Consider the following 18,598-nt stretch of genomic DNA (forward strand, 5'->3'; position numbering starts at 1 on the left):
AGGATTCCTCTCTCCCTCATCCATCATAGTGTGGTTGGCTGGCGCTGGCATGTCGACACACGCCACAAACACACTGTCACCACAGGCACACACACACTGCTCCCTAGTGACAGAATTATAATTAAACACCTGTACCATACTCCATTCTTCCTGTGGTTCCTCCCAGAACACTATGGAGTTGATGCGTATAGGGACTCGCCGTCTAAAAGGTGCAACTTACTTGTTTTTTTTATTGACAAAGCACTGGCAGCCTGGAGGGGAGGCAGAATGTGTTTTCCTCCTTTTATTGTGGTAGGCTTATAGCCGTGTGTGTGTGTGTGTGTGTGTGTGTGTGTGTGTGTGTGTGTGTGTGTTGTGCATTTTTGAATTTGTTGTTTAATAATAATTGCCCTGGATCAGTGGTGAGGTGTTATTACAAAAGGCCCTGTTATCCCATAATCGTCCCATTACTGACCTGGAGGCTCCTGGCAGGAGGTTTGGAAAACCTTGTTCTTTCTTTTGAATATGTCATTGTTTATTTCACTAAATGCCTTTTCTCTCATAACTTACACCGACTCCAAGCACTCTGGCTATAAGTGTTCGAGCTGAGAATGTTTGTGTTGTTGCAGCTACACTATATATACAAAAGTATATGGATATCCCTTCAAATGAGTGGATTCAGCTGAAAGGTGTATAAAATCAAACACACAGCCATACAATCTCCATAGACAAACATTGACAATACAATGGCCTTACTGAAGAGCTCAGTGGTTTTCAACATGAAACAGTCATAGTGACCTTTCCAACAAGCTCACAGAACAGGACCGCTGAGTATTGAAACGCGTAGCGTGTCAATATCGTCTGTCCTTGGTTGCAAGACTCACCACTGAGTTCCAAACGTCAGCACAATAACTATTCACCGGGAGTTTCATGAAAGTGATTTCCAGGGCGAGCAGCCGCACACAAGCCTAAGATCATGTGCAAAGCCAAGCGTCGGCTGGAGTGGTGAAAAGCTCGCTGCCATTGGACTCTGGACATGGTTCAGGTTAGGCCCTTTGGTCCCAATGAAGGGAAATCTTAATGCTGCAGCATACAGTTACATTCTAGATGATTCTGTGCTTCCAACTTTGTGGCAATAGTTTGGAGAGTGCTCTGGAGCAATTTTTCATCAAGGATCTCCCTGAACTTTGTTCCATTAACCTTTCCCTCAATTCTGACTAGTCTCCCAGTCCCTGCCGCTGAAAAACATCCCCACAACATGATGCTGCCACCACCATGCTTCACCGTAGGGATGGTGCCAGATTTCCTTCAGACGTGAATCTTGGGATTCAGGCCAAAGAGTTAAATCTTGGTTTCATCAGACCAGAGAATCTTGTTTCTCATGGTCAGAGAGTCTTTAGGTGCTTTTTGGCAAACTCCAAGTGGGCTGTCATGAGGCTTTTACTGAGGGGTGGCTTCTGCCTGGCCACTCTACCATAAAGGCCTGATTGGTGCAGTGCTGCAGAGATGGTTGTCCTTCTGGAAGGTTCTCCCATCTCCACAGAGGAACTCTGGAGCTCTGTCAGAGTGACCATTGGGTGCTTGGTCACCTCCCTGACCAAGACCCTCCCCCAATTGCTCAGTGTGGCCGGGCAGAAAGCTCTAAGAAGAGACTTGGTGGTTCCAAACTTCTTCCATTTATGAATGATGGGAGGGCAATGTGTTCTTGGGGACCTTCAATTCTGCAGACATTTTTTAGTACCCTTCTACATCTGCATTGCTTTCTGTTTGGGGTTATAGGCTGGGTTTCTGTATAGCACTTTGTGACATCGGCTGATGTAAAATGTCTTTATAAATCTATTTGATTGATTGATTGATTGATTGATTGATTGAGAAGACTCTCCTGTTTCAGCATGCCCCGTGCACAAAGCGAGGTCCATACAGAAATGGTTTGTCGAGATCGGTGTGGAAGAACTTGACTGGCTTGCACAGAGCCCTGACCTCAAACCCATTGAACACCTTTGGGATGAATTGGAATGCCGATTGCGAGCCAGGGCTAATCGCCCAACATCAGTACCCGACCTCACTAATGCTCACTAACACTTCCCAGAAGAGTGCAGGCATCCACAAACTGTTGGTCATGTAGTGTATGTGTGTAGTGTATGTGTGTGCAGGAAGTTGGCCCTAAGGGTTTGTGTTAGCTGGATGAAAGCTGTATTTGTGTAGATCTGTGTCCCTCTGGGCAATATAAAGTCTCAGCTGGAGGAGTATTGTGTTCCGAGGCCACATCTCACAGTGACATTCAGTGATTTAGGGCTGGGTGGAAATAAGACTGATTAAATGCTGAATGGATGATTACACTGATGCATTCTTTCGTTTGGATGTGGATGGAGGTGTCACATTCGATTTTAGGATACTGTTGTTGCACATTGTGGTTGGTTGGGTAATGGACCTTGCCTATATTGTACTTTGGAGATTCCTTGCTCATTTGGATGTAATTTACCTTCATCACCCAAGTTCAGTCTTTCTTAACCCTCTCTTCCCTTTCTCCCTTCCTCTTTCTCTTCCCCCCTCTCTCCCTTTTCCCCTCTTTCCCTTTTTGCCTCTCTCTCTCTGCAGTTGGTGGCATTGGAGAGACAGGTGTTTGACTTCCTGGGGTACCAGTGGGCGCCCATCCTGGCCAACTTCTTCCACATCATCATCGTCATCCTCGGCCTCTTCGGCACCATACAATACCGACCACGCTACATTGTAGTGGTGAGTACAAACACGCACATACACACAAACACACACATATATGTACACACACACACACACAAACACACACATATATGTACACACACACACACACACACACACACACACACACACAAACACACACATATATGTACACACACACACACACACACACACAAACACACACATATATGTACACACACACACACACACACACAAACACACACATATATGTACACACACACACAAACACACACATATATGTACACACACAAACACACACATATATGTATACACACACACACACACACACACACACACACACACATATATGTACACACACACACACAAACACACACATATATGTACACACACACAAACACATATATGTACACACACACACACAAACACACACATATATGTACACACACACACACACACATACACATGTACACACACACACACACACACACACACACACACACACACACACACACACACACACACACACACACACACACACACACACACACATATATGTACACACACACACAAACACACACATATAATCAAAATCAAATCAAATCAGATTTTATTTGTCACATACACATGGTTAGCAGATGTTAATGCGAGTGTAGCGAAATGCTTGTGCTTCTAGTTCCGACAATGCAGTAATAACCAACAAGTAATCTAACTAACAATTCCAAAACTACTGTCTTATACACAGTGTAAGGGGATAAAGAATATGTACATAAGGATATATGAATGAGTGATGCTACAGGGCAGCATACAGTAGATGGTATCGAGTACAGTATATACATATGAGATGAGTATGTAGACAAAGTAAACAAAGTGGCATAGTTAAAGTGGCTAGTGATACATGTATTACATAAGGATGCAGTCGATGATATAGAGTACAGTATATACATATGCATATGAGATGAATAATGTAGGGTAAGTAACATTATATAAGGTAGCATTGTTTAAAGTGGCTAGTGATATATTTACATATTTCCCATCAATTCCCATTATTAAAGTGGCTGGAGTTGGGTCAGTGGCTGTTTAACAGTCTGATGGCCTTGAGATAGAAGCTGTTTTTCAGTCTCTCGGTCCCAGCTTTGATGCACCTGTACTGACCTCGCCTTCTGGATGATAGCGGGGTGAACAGGCAGTGGTTCGGGTGGTTGATGTCCTTGATGATCTTTATGGCCTTCCTGTAACATCGGGTGGTGTAGGTGTCCTGGAGGGCAGGTAGTTTGCCCCGGTGATGCGTTGTGCAGACCTCACTACCCTCTGTAGAGCCTTACGGTTGAGGGCGGAGCAGTTGCCGTACCAGGCGGTGATACAGCCCGCCAGGATGCTCTCGATTGTGCATCTGTAGAAGTTTGTGAGTGCTTTTGGTGACAAGCCAAATTTCTTCAGCCTCCTGAGGTTGAAGAGGCGCTGCTGCGCCTTCTTCACAACGCTGTCAGTGTGAGTGGACCAATTCAGTTTGTCTGTGATGTGTATGCCGAGGAACTTAAAACTTGCTACCCTCTCCACTACTGTTCCATCGATGTGGATAGGGGAGTGTTCCCTCTGCTGTTTCCTGAAGTCCACAATCATCTCCTTAGTTTTGTTGACGTTGAGTGTGAGGTTATTTTCCTGACACCACACTCCGAGGGCCCTCACCTCCTCCCTGTAGGCCGTCTCGTCGTTGTTGGTAATCAAGCCTACCACTGTTGTGTCGTCCGCAAACTTGATGATTGAGTTGGAGGCGTGCGTGGCCACGCAGTCGTGGGTGAACAGGGAGTACAGGAGAGGGCTCAGAACACACCCTTGTGGGGACCCGTGTTGAGGATCAGCGGGGAGGAGATGTTGTTGCCTACCCTCACCATCTGGGGGCGGCCCGTCAGGAAGTCCAGTACCCAGTTGCACAGGGCGGGGTCGAGACCCAGGGTCTCGAGCTTGATGACGAGCTTGGAGGGTACTATGGTGTTGAATGCCGAGCTGTAGTCGATGAACAGCATTCTCACATAGGTATTCCTCTTGTCCAGGTGGGTTAGGGCAGTGTGCAGTGTGGTTGAGATTGCATCGTCTGTGGACCTATTTGGGCGGTAAGCAAATTGGAGTGGGTCTAGGGTGTCAGGTAGGGTGGAGGTGATATGGTCCTTGACTAGTCTCTCAAAGCACTTCATGATGACGGAAGTGAGTGCTATGGGGCGGTAGTCGTTTAGCTCAGTTACCTTAGCTTTCTTGGGAACAGGAACAATGGTGGCCCTCTTGAAGCATGTGGGAACAGCAGACTGGTATAGGGATTGATTGAATATGTCCGTAAACACACCGGCCAGCTGGTCTGCGCATGCTCTGAGGGCGCGGCTGGGGATGCCGTCTGGGCCTGCAGCCTTGCGAGGGTTAACACGTTTAAATGTTTTACTCACCTCGGCTGCAGTGAAGGAGAGACCGCATGTTTTCGTTGCAGGACGTGTCAGTGGCACTGTATTGTCCTCAAAGCGGGCAAAAAAGTTATTTAGTCTGCCTGGGAGCAAGACATCCTGGTCCGTGACTGGGCTGGGTTTCTTCTTGTAGTCCGTGATTGACTGTAGACCCTGCCACATGCCTCTTGTGTCTGAGCCGTTGAATTGAGATTCTACTTTCTCTCTGTACTGACGCTTAGCTTGTTTGATAGCCTTGCAGAGGGAATAGCTGCACTGTTTGTATACGGTCATGTTACCAGACACCTTGCCCTGATTAAAAGCAGTGGTTCGCGTTTTCAGTTTCACGCGAATGCTGCCATCAATCCACGGTTTCTGGTTAGGGAATGTTTTTATCGTTGCTATGGGAACGACATCTTCAACGCACGTTCTAATGAACTCGCACACCGAATCAGCGTATTCGTCAATATTGTTATCTGACGCAATACGAAACATGTCCCAGTCCACGTGATGGAAGCAGTCTTGGAGTGTGGAGTCAGCTTGGTCGGACCAGCGTTGGACAGACCTCAGCGTGGGAGCCTCTTGTTTAAGTTTCTGTCTGTAGGCAGGGATCAACAAAATGGAGTCGTGGTCAGCTTTTCCGAAAGGGGGGCGGGGCAGGGCCTTATATGCGTCGCGGAAGTTAGAGTAACAATGATCCAAGGTTTTACCACCCCTGGTTGCGCAATCGATATGCTGATAAAATTTAGGGAGTCTTGTTTTCAGATTAGCTTTGTTAAAATCCCCAGCTACAATGAGATGCAGCCTCCGGATAAATGGTTTCCAGTTTGCAAAGAGTTAAATAAAGTTCGTTCAGAGCCATCGATGTGGCTGTTGGCTGTTTGGGGGGGGATATATAGGGCTGTGACTATAATCGAAGAGAATTCTCTTGGTAGTTAATGCGGTCTACATTTGATTATGAGGAATTCTAAATCAGGTGAACAGAAGGATTTGAGTTCCTGTATGTTTCTTTCATCACACCATGTCTCGTTAGTCATGAGGCATACGCCCCCGCCACTCTTCTTACCAGAAATATGTTTGTTTCTGTCGGCGCGATGCGTGGAGAAACCCGTTGGCTGCACCAGCCCGGATAGCGTCTCTCCAGTGAGCCATGTTTCCGTGAAGCAGAGAACGTTACAGTCTCTGATGTCCCTCTGGAATGCTACCCTTGCTCGGATTTCATCAACCTTGTTGTCAAGAGAGTGGACATTGGCAAGAAGAATGCTAGGGAGTGGTGCATGATGTGCCCGTGTCCGGAGTCTGACCAGAAGACCGCTACGTTTCCCTCTTTTACGAAGTCGTTTTTTGGGGTCGCTGCATGGAATCAATTCCGTTGACCTGTTTGTAAGGCAGAACACAGGATCCGCGTTGCGGAAAACATATTCTTGGTCGTACTGATGGTGAGTTGACGCTGATCTTATATTCAGTAGTTCTTCTCAACTGTATGTAATGAAACCTAAGATGACCTGGGGTACTAATGTAAGAAATAACACGTAAAAAAACTAAAAACTGCATAGTTTCCTAGGAACGCGAAGCGAGGCGGCCATCTCTGTCGGCGCCGGAAGTTATCTACCATATATGTACACACACACACAAACACACACATATATGTACACACACACACACACACACACACAAACACACACATATATGCACACACACACACACACACACACACACACACACACACACACACACACACACACACACACACACACACACACACACACACACACACACACATATATGTACACACACACACACAAACACACACATATATGTACACACACACACACAAACACACACATATATGTACACACACACACACACACATATATGTACACACACACACACACACACAAACACACACATACACACACACACACATTTATGTACACACACAAACACACACATATATGTACACACACACACACACACACACACACACACACACACACACACACACACACACACACACACACACACACACACACACACAAACACACACATATATGTACACACACACACACACACACACACACACACACACACACACACACACACACACACACACACACACACACACACACACACACACACACACACACACACACAACACACACATATATGTACACACACACATATATGTACACAACACACACACATATATGTACACACACACACACACACACACACACACACATATATGTACACACACACACACACACACACACACACACACACACACACACACACACACACACACACACACACACACACACAAACACACACATATATGTACACACACACACACACAAACACACACATATATGTACACACACACACACAAACACACACATATATGTACACACACACACACAAACACACACATATATGTACACACACACGCAAACACACACATAATTGAACACACACACACACAAACACACATATATGTACACACACACACAAACACACACATATATGTACACACACACACACAAACACACACATATATGTACACACACACACACACACAAACACATATATGTACACACACACACACACACACACACACACACACACACACACACACATATATGCACACACACACACAAACACACACATATATGTACACACACACACACACACAAACACATATATGTACACACACACACACACAAACACACACACTTGTCAGCCCAAATTGTATTGAACAGTTTATCCATTTATTCAAACTCCCAAGATCCCTCTCCCTGAACACATTTACATTACATTTAAGTCATTTAGCAGACGCTCTTATCCAGAGCGACTTACAAATTGGTTTGTTGTCTTCATCTATTAATCTATCAGTAAGTACATTTAATTAATGACTCAACTTACATTCATTTCACACACAGAGTGCACCCTAAAGCCAACCCTCAACAAAAATCCAGCTGGATTTAGGATTTGGTTAAATCTGAGGGGTTATGGGTGGGGGGAGGGGGTTACAGCACCTCTTGATTAGTTGAATTAGGTGTGTTAGTACTAGCCAAGTACCAATGCCTGGTCATCTTGTAGCACTGCAGGACCAGGTTTAAAAAATACAATGGAATGTCCTAGAAGGTTCTAGATTGAAGATCACTAATGTTCTAAACTGAACAAAAATCGAAATGCAACATGCAACCATTTAAAATATTTTACTGAGTAAGAGTTCATATAAGGAAATCAGTCAATTGAAATAAATGTATTAGGCCCAAATCTATGGATTTCACATGAGTGGAGAGGGGTGCAGCCATGGGTGGGCCTGGTAGGGCATAGGCCCAGCCACTGGGGAGCCAGGTCCAGCCACTGGGGAGCCAGGCCCACCCACTGGTTAGCCAGGCCCACCCACTGGGGAGCCAGGCCCACCCACTGGGGAGCCAGGCCCACCCACTGGGGAGCCAGGCCCAGCCACTGGGGAGCCAGGCCCAGCCACTTGGGAGCCAGGCCCAGCCACTGGGGAGCCAGGCCCACCCACTGGGGAGCCAGGCCCAGCCAATCAGAATGAGTTTCCCCCACAAAAGGGTTTTATTTCAGACATAAATACTCCTTCAAATAGGATGGATGAAGCTAACAAACAATAAAAGATTCACAAAGACATAAAAAATATTTTAGCAAAGCTCAATTTGGGTGTTTATGTGGAAAAGAAGTCAAAGGGCGAGGGAGAGAGAAAAGACCGATTGGAAGGAATGTGTGAGAGGTCGGAGGGAGGAGGATAACCGAAGGCAAGAGAGGATACAGGGATAAGAAGGAAAGAATAGTGTCAGCTTTCTTAGGAAAATGGAGGGAGGATGAAAAGAGAAGGGAGATGAGTGGAACGGAGAGAGTAACTAAAGAGCAGATAGAGGGAAGAATACTTGTGTGTCAGCGTTCTTGAAAAAGAAGGGAAGGGATTTGGTGACTCAACATGTTACATGTCTGTAGGGAGGGTAAGTTCTCTACTTTCTTTAGGTTAGGATGAGTAGGGAGGGTAAGGTGGTGGGTAGGTGGGTACAGAGTGGCAGACAGGCTCGTGGTCAAGGCAGGCAGAATGGTCAGGCAGGTAGGTACAGAGTGGCAGACAGGCTCGTGGTCAAGGCAGGCAGAATGGTCAGGCAGGTGGGTACAGAGTGGCAGACAGGCTCGTGGTCAAGGCAGGCAGAATGGTCAGGCAGGTGGGTACAGAGTGGCAGACAGGCTCGTGGTCAAGGCAGGCAGAATGGTCAGGCAGGTGGGTACAAAGTCCAGAAACTACCGTGAACTTTCTATACAGTCGCTAAATTAAACGAACAAGTGTCTCCTATTCCAGGTGGACCCATTGTAGCAGCAATTGACTCTGTGACATCCAACATTTCAACATTTATGGATTACCACATCAAACCGATGGTTGAGAATCTCCCATCTTATGTCAAAGTCACATGATCTCATTAATAGAGGGCTTAGGAAGGATACCAGAGGGCACCCTGCTGGCCACTTTTGATGTGGAGAGCTTATTCACTAACATCCCACACACTGGAGGCTTGCAGGTGCTGCAACACTTCCTTCAGACTCTACCCTTGTTCCATCCAAAGATTGCATCTTACAAGTTACTGTACTGGTATTATCCAAAAACTACCTCGTTTTTGAGTCAGACTTTGAGTGTAGCCATGGCCCACCCCTTAGTGACATAATTAGCTAAATAAAGTCCACTTGTGTGCAATCTAAGTGTCACATGATCTGCCACATGATCTCAGTATATATACACCTGTTCTGAAAGGCCCCAAAGTCTGCAACGCCTCTAAACAAGGGGCACCACCAAGCAAGCGGCACCATGAAGATCAAGGAGCTCTCTAAACAGGTCAGGGACAAAGTTGTGGAGAAGTACAGGTCAGGGTTGGGTTATAAAAAATATATCAGAAACGTTGAACATCCCCCAGAGCACCATTAAATCCATTATTAAACAATGGAAAGAATATGGCACCACAACAAACCTGTCAAGAGAGGGCCGCCCACCAAAACTCACGGACCAGGCAAGGAGGACATTAATCAGAGAGGCAACAAAGAGACCAAAGATAACCCTGAAGGAGCTGCAAAGCGGAGATTGGAGTATCTATCCATAGGACCACTTTAAGGCGTACACTGCAGAGAGCTGAGCTTTACGGAAGAGTGGCCAGAAAGAAGCCATTGCTTAAAGAAAAAAATAAGCAAACATGTTTGGTGTTCGCCAAAAGTAATGTGGGAGACTCCCCAAACATATGGAAGATGGTCAGATGAGACTAAAATTGAGCTTTTTGGCCATCAAGGAAAACGCTATGTCTGGCACAAACCCAACACCTCTCATGACCCCAAGAACACCATCCCCACCGTGAAGCACGGGGGTGGCAGCATCATGCTGTGGCGATGTTTTTCATCGGCAGGGAATGGAAAAATGGTCAGAATTTAAGGAATGATGGATGGAGCTAAATATAGGGAAATTCTTGAGGGAAACCTGTTTCAGTCTTCTAGAGATTTGAGACTGGGATGGAGGTTCACTTTCCAGCAGGACAATGACCCTAAGCATACTGCTAAAGCAACACTTGAGTGGTTTAAGGGGAAACATTTAAATGTCTTGGAATGGCCTATTCAAAGCCCAGACCTCAAACAAATTGAGAATCTGTGGTATGAATTAAAGATTGCTGTACACCAGCGGAACCCATCCAACTTGAAGGAGCTGGAGCAGTTTTGCCTTGAAGAATGGGCAAAAATCCCAGTGGCTAGATGTGCCAAGCTTATAGAGACATACCCCAAGATACTTACAGCTGTAATTGCTGCAAAAGGTGACTCTATAAAGTATTGACTTTGGAGGGTGGATATTTTATGTTATTTTCTGTTTTTTGTCTTATTTCTTGTTTGTTTCACAATAAAAAATATTTTGCATCTTCAAAGTGGTAGGCATGTTGTGTAATTTACACAAACCCCCCAAAAATCTATTTTAATTTCAGGTTGTAAGGCAACAAAATTGGAAAAATGCCAAGGGGGGTGAATAGTGTCTTTGTGCTCTGGGAAGGAAGTCAGCAGGAACTAAATTAATTCCAAACTCTACTAAATGAGAGCTCTGAAAACCTCAAATTCACCATGCAGACTGATGAGAGAAAAATAAACTACCTGGACGTATGGATCATCAAAGAGAATGATGCATTACACACAAACTTATACACAAAGTGCGGATCGTATGCATCCCCTTCCCCTCAAGAATGGTCTACCAAGCTGCTATGATGAAAATCTCAAAAACCAAGAGTACAATTACTAAAATCTCAACCAAAGAAGAAAAACAATGCAACCGTCTTTTGCACTAAGTGCACCAAAGGTTTGGAGAAAATGAAAGCAATCCTGAAAAGTGTTGGCATATTCTACAATCAGACAAAACAATCTTACACATGGACCCCCACTGGTGCTCTATAAGGGTGTTCGTAATATTGGAGATAGTTAGGCGAGATCTGACTTGCCCCCCCTGACCCCACTCAGACACTCTTGACACCTATCCCAAATGGAAACTACAAATGTGGCTCATGCGCACAAGTGCAATAGCACTATAAAACATCTTTCTTCAGACACCCACATACAAGTGGAAAGATCCCTGTTAGGGGTATCATCTCATGCAAGACAAAGGGACAAAGGGAGTAATCAATCTCATCACCTCTTTATGTGGAAAAGCCTACGTAGGACAAAAGAAAAGACAATTAAAACAACGCAGAGCTGAACACAGCAGCTCAATCAGGTGTAAGAACACAGACTATCCAGTAGCAGCTCACTTTGTTGAAGCTAACCATCCCATCTCCTCCCTCAAATACACAGGCAATGAGCATGCTGCTCTACCAAGGAGAGGAGGTCGAGATCCTACCACTACAAAGGGAGGCTTACTGGATATCCTATCTAAAACATTGACCCCTAGTGGTCTGAATATTGACTTTGATTTCAGGCCCTTATGAACAATTCTTTCTTTTATGAACAAGTCTTATAAATTGATATATTCTTTCTACAGCTTATTAGCGTACACCTAATATGTTCCCCCTGTTGATGACGCTGATTATACATTAATTGCACTGTTTGTCTACATAACCTGGTTCAAGTATTCATGACATCACCCTGAAGAAGGTACAGTGATGCAGAAACGTTGGTAAAAACCCAATAAATTACATGGGGGTTTATATATGGAGTGTGCGACTTTCTTTAGTTTGTTGTTTGTAACATAGACCCTTTGTTAACACTGTTAATTTAATTATATCTTAGACCTGTTTATGCCCCTCAGCTGGTTTAAAACCCATCTCCTTCAAGTCTTAATGGACTAACAGCAGCTTTAGCATGAAGGCCAGAGGGGGTATTACACATCAATGAACAGTGAAGTGCAGTGTAGAGTGTGTTCCATAACAGCATTCACACAGAGATCTTTCATTTCTGTTCTGACCTATTTCAGTGTATGATGTGTTCTGATGTTTTATGAACCCATGTGTCTGTAAGTGTGTATATATTCCACCATGCATGTAGTTAATATGTAGTTAACCGGTGTTGTGTTTGTGTCCTATACAGTACACAGTGTGGATGGCTCTCTGGGTGGCCTGGAATGTCTTCATCATTTGTTACTACCTGGATGTGGGAGACTTGACCAAGGTAGGCCCTATTCGCTCTGACTCACAAGTCAACTACACTACAGGTCAACTACACTACAGGTCAACTACACTACTGGTCAACTACACTACAGGTCAACTACACTACAGGTCAACTACAGTAGTTGACCAAGGTAGGCCCTATTCGCTCTGACTCACAAGTCAACTACACTACAGGTCAACTACACTACAGGTCAACTACACTACAGGTCAACTACAGTAGTTGACCAAGGTAGGCCCTATTCGCTCTGACTCACAAGTCAACTACACTACAGGTCAACTACACTACTGGTCAACTACACTACAGGTCAACTACACTAGTTGACCAAGGTAGGCCCTATTCGCTCTGACTCACAAGACTCACAAGTCACAGGTCTACACTACTGGTCAACTACACTACAGGTCAACTACACACTAGTTGACCAAGGTAGGCCCTATTCGCTCTGACTCACAAGTCAACTACACTACAGGTCAACTACACTACTGGTCAACTACACTACAGGTCAACTACAGGTCAACTACAGTAGTTGACCAACACAAGTAGTTGACCAAGGTAGGCCCTATTCGCTCTGACTCACAAGTCAACTACACTACAGGTCAACTACACTACAGGTCAACTACACTACTGGTCAACTACACTACAGGTCAACTACACTACAGGTCAACTACAGTAGTTGACCAAGGTAGGCCCTATTCGCTCTGACTCACAAGTCAACTACACTACAGGTCAACTACACTACTGGTCAACTACACTACAGGTCAACTACAGTAGTTGACCAAGGTAGGCCCTATTCGCTCTGACTCACAAGTCAACTACACTACTGGTCAACTACACTACTGGTCAACTACACTACAGGTCAACTACAGTAGTTGACCAAGGTAGGCCCTATTCGCTCTGACTCACAAGTCAACTACACTACAGGTCAACTACACTACAGGTCAACTACACTACAGGTCAACTACACTACTGGTCAACTACACTACAGGTCAACTACACTACAGGTCAACTACAGTAGTTGACCAAGGTAGGCCCTATTCGCTCTGACTCACAAGTCAACTACACTACAGGTCAACTACACTACAGGTCAACTACACTACTGGTCAACGACACTACTGGTCAACTACACTACAGGTCAACTACAGTAGTTGACCAAGGTAGGCCCTATTCGCTCTGACTCACAAGTCAACTACACTACAGGTCAACTACACTACAGGTCAACTACACTACAGGTCAACTACAGTAGTTGACCAAGGTAGGCCCTATTCTCTCTGACTCACAAGTCAACTACACTACTGGTCAACTACACTACAGGTCAACTACAGTAGTTGACCAAGGTAGGCCCTATTCGCTCTGACTCACAAGTCAACTACACTACAGGTCAACTACACTACTGGTCAACTACACTACTGGTCAACTACACTACTGGTCAACTACACTACAGGTCAACTACACTACAGGTCAACTACACTACTGGTCAACTACATTACAGGTCAACTACACTACAGGTCAACTACACTACAGGTCAACTACAGTAGTTGACCAAGGTAGGCCCTATTCACTCTGACTCACAAGTCAACTACACTACAGGTCAACTACACTACAGGTCAACTACACTACTGGTCAACTACACTACTGGTCAACTACACTACAGGTCAACTACAGTAGTTGACCAAGGTAGGCCCTATTCGCTCTGACTCACAAGTCAACTACACTACAGGTCAACTACACTACAGGTCAACTACACTACAGGTCAACTACAGTAGTTGACCAAGGCCCTATTCGCTCTGACTAGGTCAACTACACTATTCTCTCTGACTCACAAGTCAACTACACTACTGGTCAACTACAGTAGTTGACCAAGGTAGGCCCTATTCGCTCTGACTCACAAGTCAACTACACTACAGGTCAACTACACTACTGGTCAACTACACTACTGGTCAACTACACTACAGGTCAACTACACTACAGGTCAACTACACTACTGGTCAACTACATTACAGGTCAACTACACTACAGGTCAACTACACTACAGGTCAACTACAGTAGTTGACCAAGGTAGGCCCTATTCTCTCTGACTCACAAGTCAACTACACTACAGGTCAACTACACTACAGGTCAACTACACTACTGGTCAACTACACTACAGGTCAACTACACTACTGGTCAACTACACTACAGGTCAACTACACTACAGGTCAACTACACTACAGGTCAACTACAGTAGTTGACCAAGGTAGGCCCTATTCGCTCTGACTCACAAGTCAACTACACTACTGGTCAACTACACTACAGGTCAACTACACTACAGGTCAACTACACTACAGGTCAACTACAGTAGTTGACCAAGGTAGGCCCTATTCGCTCTGACTCACAAGTCAACTACACTACAGGTCAACTACACTACAGGTCAACTACACTACTGGTCAACTACACTACAGGTCAACTACACTACAGGTCAACTACACTACTGGTCAACTACATTACAGGTCAACTACATTACAGGTCAACTACACTACAGGTCAACTACACTACAGGTCAACTACAGTAGTTGACCAAGGTAGGCCCTATTCACTCTGACTCACAAGTCAACTACACTACAGGTCAACTACACTAGTGGTCAACTACACTACAGGTAAACTACACTACAGGTCAACTACAGTAGTTGACCAAGGTAGGCCCTATTCGCTCTGACTCACAAGTCAACTACACTACAGGTTAACTACACTACTGGTCAACTACACTACTGGTCAACTACACTACAGGTCAACTACAGTAGTTGACCAAGGTAGGCCCTATTCGCTCTGACTCACAAGTCAACTACACTACTGGTCAACTACACTACAGGTCAACTACACTACAGGTCAACTACACTACTGGTCAACTACACTACTGGTCAACTACAGTAGTTGACCAAGGTAGGCCCTATTCGCTCTGACTCACAAGTCAACTACACTACAGGTCAACTACACTACAGGTCAACTACAGTAGTTGACCAAGGTAGGCCCTATTCGCTCTGACTCACAAGTCAACTACACTACAGGTCAACTACAGTAGTTGACCAAGGTTCGGCCCTATTCGCTCTGACTCACAAGTCAACTACACTACAGGTCAACTACAGTAGTTGACCAAGGTAGGCCCTATTCGCTCTGACTCACAAGTCAACTACACTACAGGTCAACTACACTAGTGGTTAACTACACTACAGGTAAACTACAGTAGTTGACCAAGGTAGGCCCTATTCTCTCTGACTCGCAAGTCAACTACACTACTGGTCAACTACACTACAGGTCAACTACACTAGTGGTCAACTACACTACAGGTCAACTACAGTAGTTGACCAAGGTAGGCCCTATTCTCTCTGACTCGCAAGTCAACTACACTACTGGTCAACTACACTACAGGTCAACTACATTAGTGGTCAACTACACTACAGGTAAACTACAGTAGTTGACCAAGGTAGGCCCTATTTGCTCTGACTCACAAGTCAACTACACTACAGGTCAACTACACTACTGGTCAACTACACTACAGATCATCTACAGCAGTTGACCAAGGTAGGCCCTATTCTCTCTGACTCACAAGTCAACTACACTACAGGTCAACTACACTACAGGTCAACTACAGTAGTTGACCAAGGTAGGCCCTATTCGCTCTGACTCACAAGTCAACTACACTACAGGTCAACTACAGTAGTTGACCAAGGTTCTGACTCACAAGTCCCTATTCGGTCTGACTCACAAGTCAACTACACTACAGGTCAACTACAGTAGTTGACCAAGGTAGGCCCTATTCGCTCTGACTCACAAGTCAACTACACTACAGGTCAACTACACTAGTGGTCAACTACACTACAGGTAAACAGGTACAGTAGTTGACCAAGGTAGGCCCTATTCTCTCTGACTACACTAAGTCAACTACACTACTGGTCAACTACACTACAGGTCAACTACACTAGTGGTCAACTACACTACAGGTCAACTACAGTAGTTGACCAAGGTAGGCCCTATTCTCTCTGACTCACAAGTCAACTACACTACTGGTCAACTACACTACAGGTCAACTACATTAGTGACTACAGGTCAACTACACTACAGGTAAACTACAGTAGTTGACCAAGGTAGGCCCTATTTGCTCTGACTCACAAGTCAACTACACTACAGGTCAACTACACTACTGGTCAACTACACTACAGATCATCTACAGCAGTTGACCAAGGTAGGCCCTATTCTCTCTGACTCACAAGTCAACTACACTACAGGTCAACTACACTACTGGTCAACTACACTACTGGTCAACTACACTACAGGTCAACTACAGTAGTTGACCAAGGTAGGCCCTATTCGCTCTGACTCACAAGTCAACTACACTACAGGTCAACTACACTACAGGTCAACTACAGTAGTTGACCAAGGTAGGCCCTATTCTCTCTGACTCACAAGTCAACTACACTACAGGTCAACTACACTACTGGTCAACTACAGTAGTTGACCAAGGTAGGCCCTATTCTCTCTGACTCACAAGTCAACTACACTACAGGTCAACTACACTACTGGTCAACTACAGTACAGGTCAACTACAGTACAGGTCAAGTATAGGTCAACTAAAGGTCAACCAACACTACAGGCCAACTATACTACAGGACAACTACAAGGCAACTACCTCCATTTTGGAGCTCCCATGACTTGTGTGTATCTTCCACCATTTTGAGATACAATATGTCTATATATTTATGTGTCATTGAATAAAACATGTGGTCATCCTAGGGAGGTGAGAGTCAGGTGGTGGAAAACATATTCCAAGATTCTCAGTGTCAGGGTTCAGAGAGTATAGGGCTCAGCCTCAGGAAGATGCCCCGCTACCACATACACACACCCTGACAGGTCTCCTGAGTCTCTGTTTCCGTGCCGACAGAGTGTTGCGTTTGGGATTTTGGTCATTTCCCTTTCTACTCCCAGTTTGAGAAGTGTGATCTGAGTGCTGAGACTGTTTGATCATATCTGAATCGTGGGTTAGAGAGAGAAAGACTGCAGTTAACTGCTCATTCTGTTTTCATGCTGCCATGTGTAAGGTTGCTACTAGTCCGCTATATTTTCCCTAGTTCTCATGACACTGTTCCACCCATGTCCAGGGTTAACCCCGGGTGTCCAATCTGTCTCATGTGGAGTAACAGTCAGGTTACGAGGGGTTAAATCAGCTCCTCATCTAATAAGAGGGCTAACACCGAAAACACTCTGTCACATACTAATATGCCTACTCCCAATCGTATGGGCTATGGACAGTCTGTGTGTGTGCATGAGTGTGTCTCAGGAAATGTGTCTTTGTGTGGTATACCCAAAATTTTAGCCAGTTAGTGTCTTAGATTGTATTGTGTCAAAGCTCACACTGCTAAGAGGTAACGACGTTGTAATTAAACATGCCAGAAGATGTGAAAGAGTGGTTTGATTTACCGTTGTATACTACAGTCATTTTCACTATATAGAGATCTCACACACACTATACTGACCCATCTCTTTCCAAGGATCAAGCTGTCTGTTTCACCCACTGAAACCTATCACCCCTGCCTTCAAAGCACACACACACACACACACACACACACACACACACACACACACACACACACACACACACACACACACACACACACACACACACACACACACTTTGCACCTTCCAGTGGGGTTTCTCCATATCTCCACTGCTCTCCCAGGGATTCTTTTAGCAGATGAGTTGTTCATCTGGACAAAGAAAGGTACAGTATGTGTGTGCTGTCACCTCCACATCCATCACTTCGTCCTTTACTCTTCCCCCTCCTGACTCCTCTTCTCTTT

General features: G+C 45.0%; 1 protein-coding gene across 4 annotated transcripts in view; it reads left to right on the forward strand.

The window, feature by feature from the left end:
* The window catches only part of LOC118371511 (sodium/potassium-transporting ATPase subunit beta-1-interacting protein 3-like), a 163,589-nt gene that overhangs the window by 57,520 nt on the left and 87,471 nt on the right, over window positions 1-18,598 (forward strand). For all 4 annotated transcript variants that reach the window (XM_052481889.1, XM_052481891.1, XM_052481892.1 and 1 more), the window contains exons 2-3: window positions 2,578-2,715; window positions 12,693-12,773. In XM_052481889.1, coding sequence (XP_052337849.1) covers window positions 2,578-2,715; window positions 12,693-12,773 — 219 coding nt within the window. The remainder of the gene's footprint in view (window positions 1-2,577; window positions 2,716-12,692; window positions 12,774-18,598) is intronic.

This window comes from Oncorhynchus keta, chromosome 27 (genome assembly GCF_023373465.1).
Source record: "Oncorhynchus keta strain PuntledgeMale-10-30-2019 chromosome 27, Oket_V2, whole genome shotgun sequence".
NCBI classification, from domain to species: Eukaryota; Metazoa; Chordata; class Actinopteri; order Salmoniformes; family Salmonidae; genus Oncorhynchus; species Oncorhynchus keta.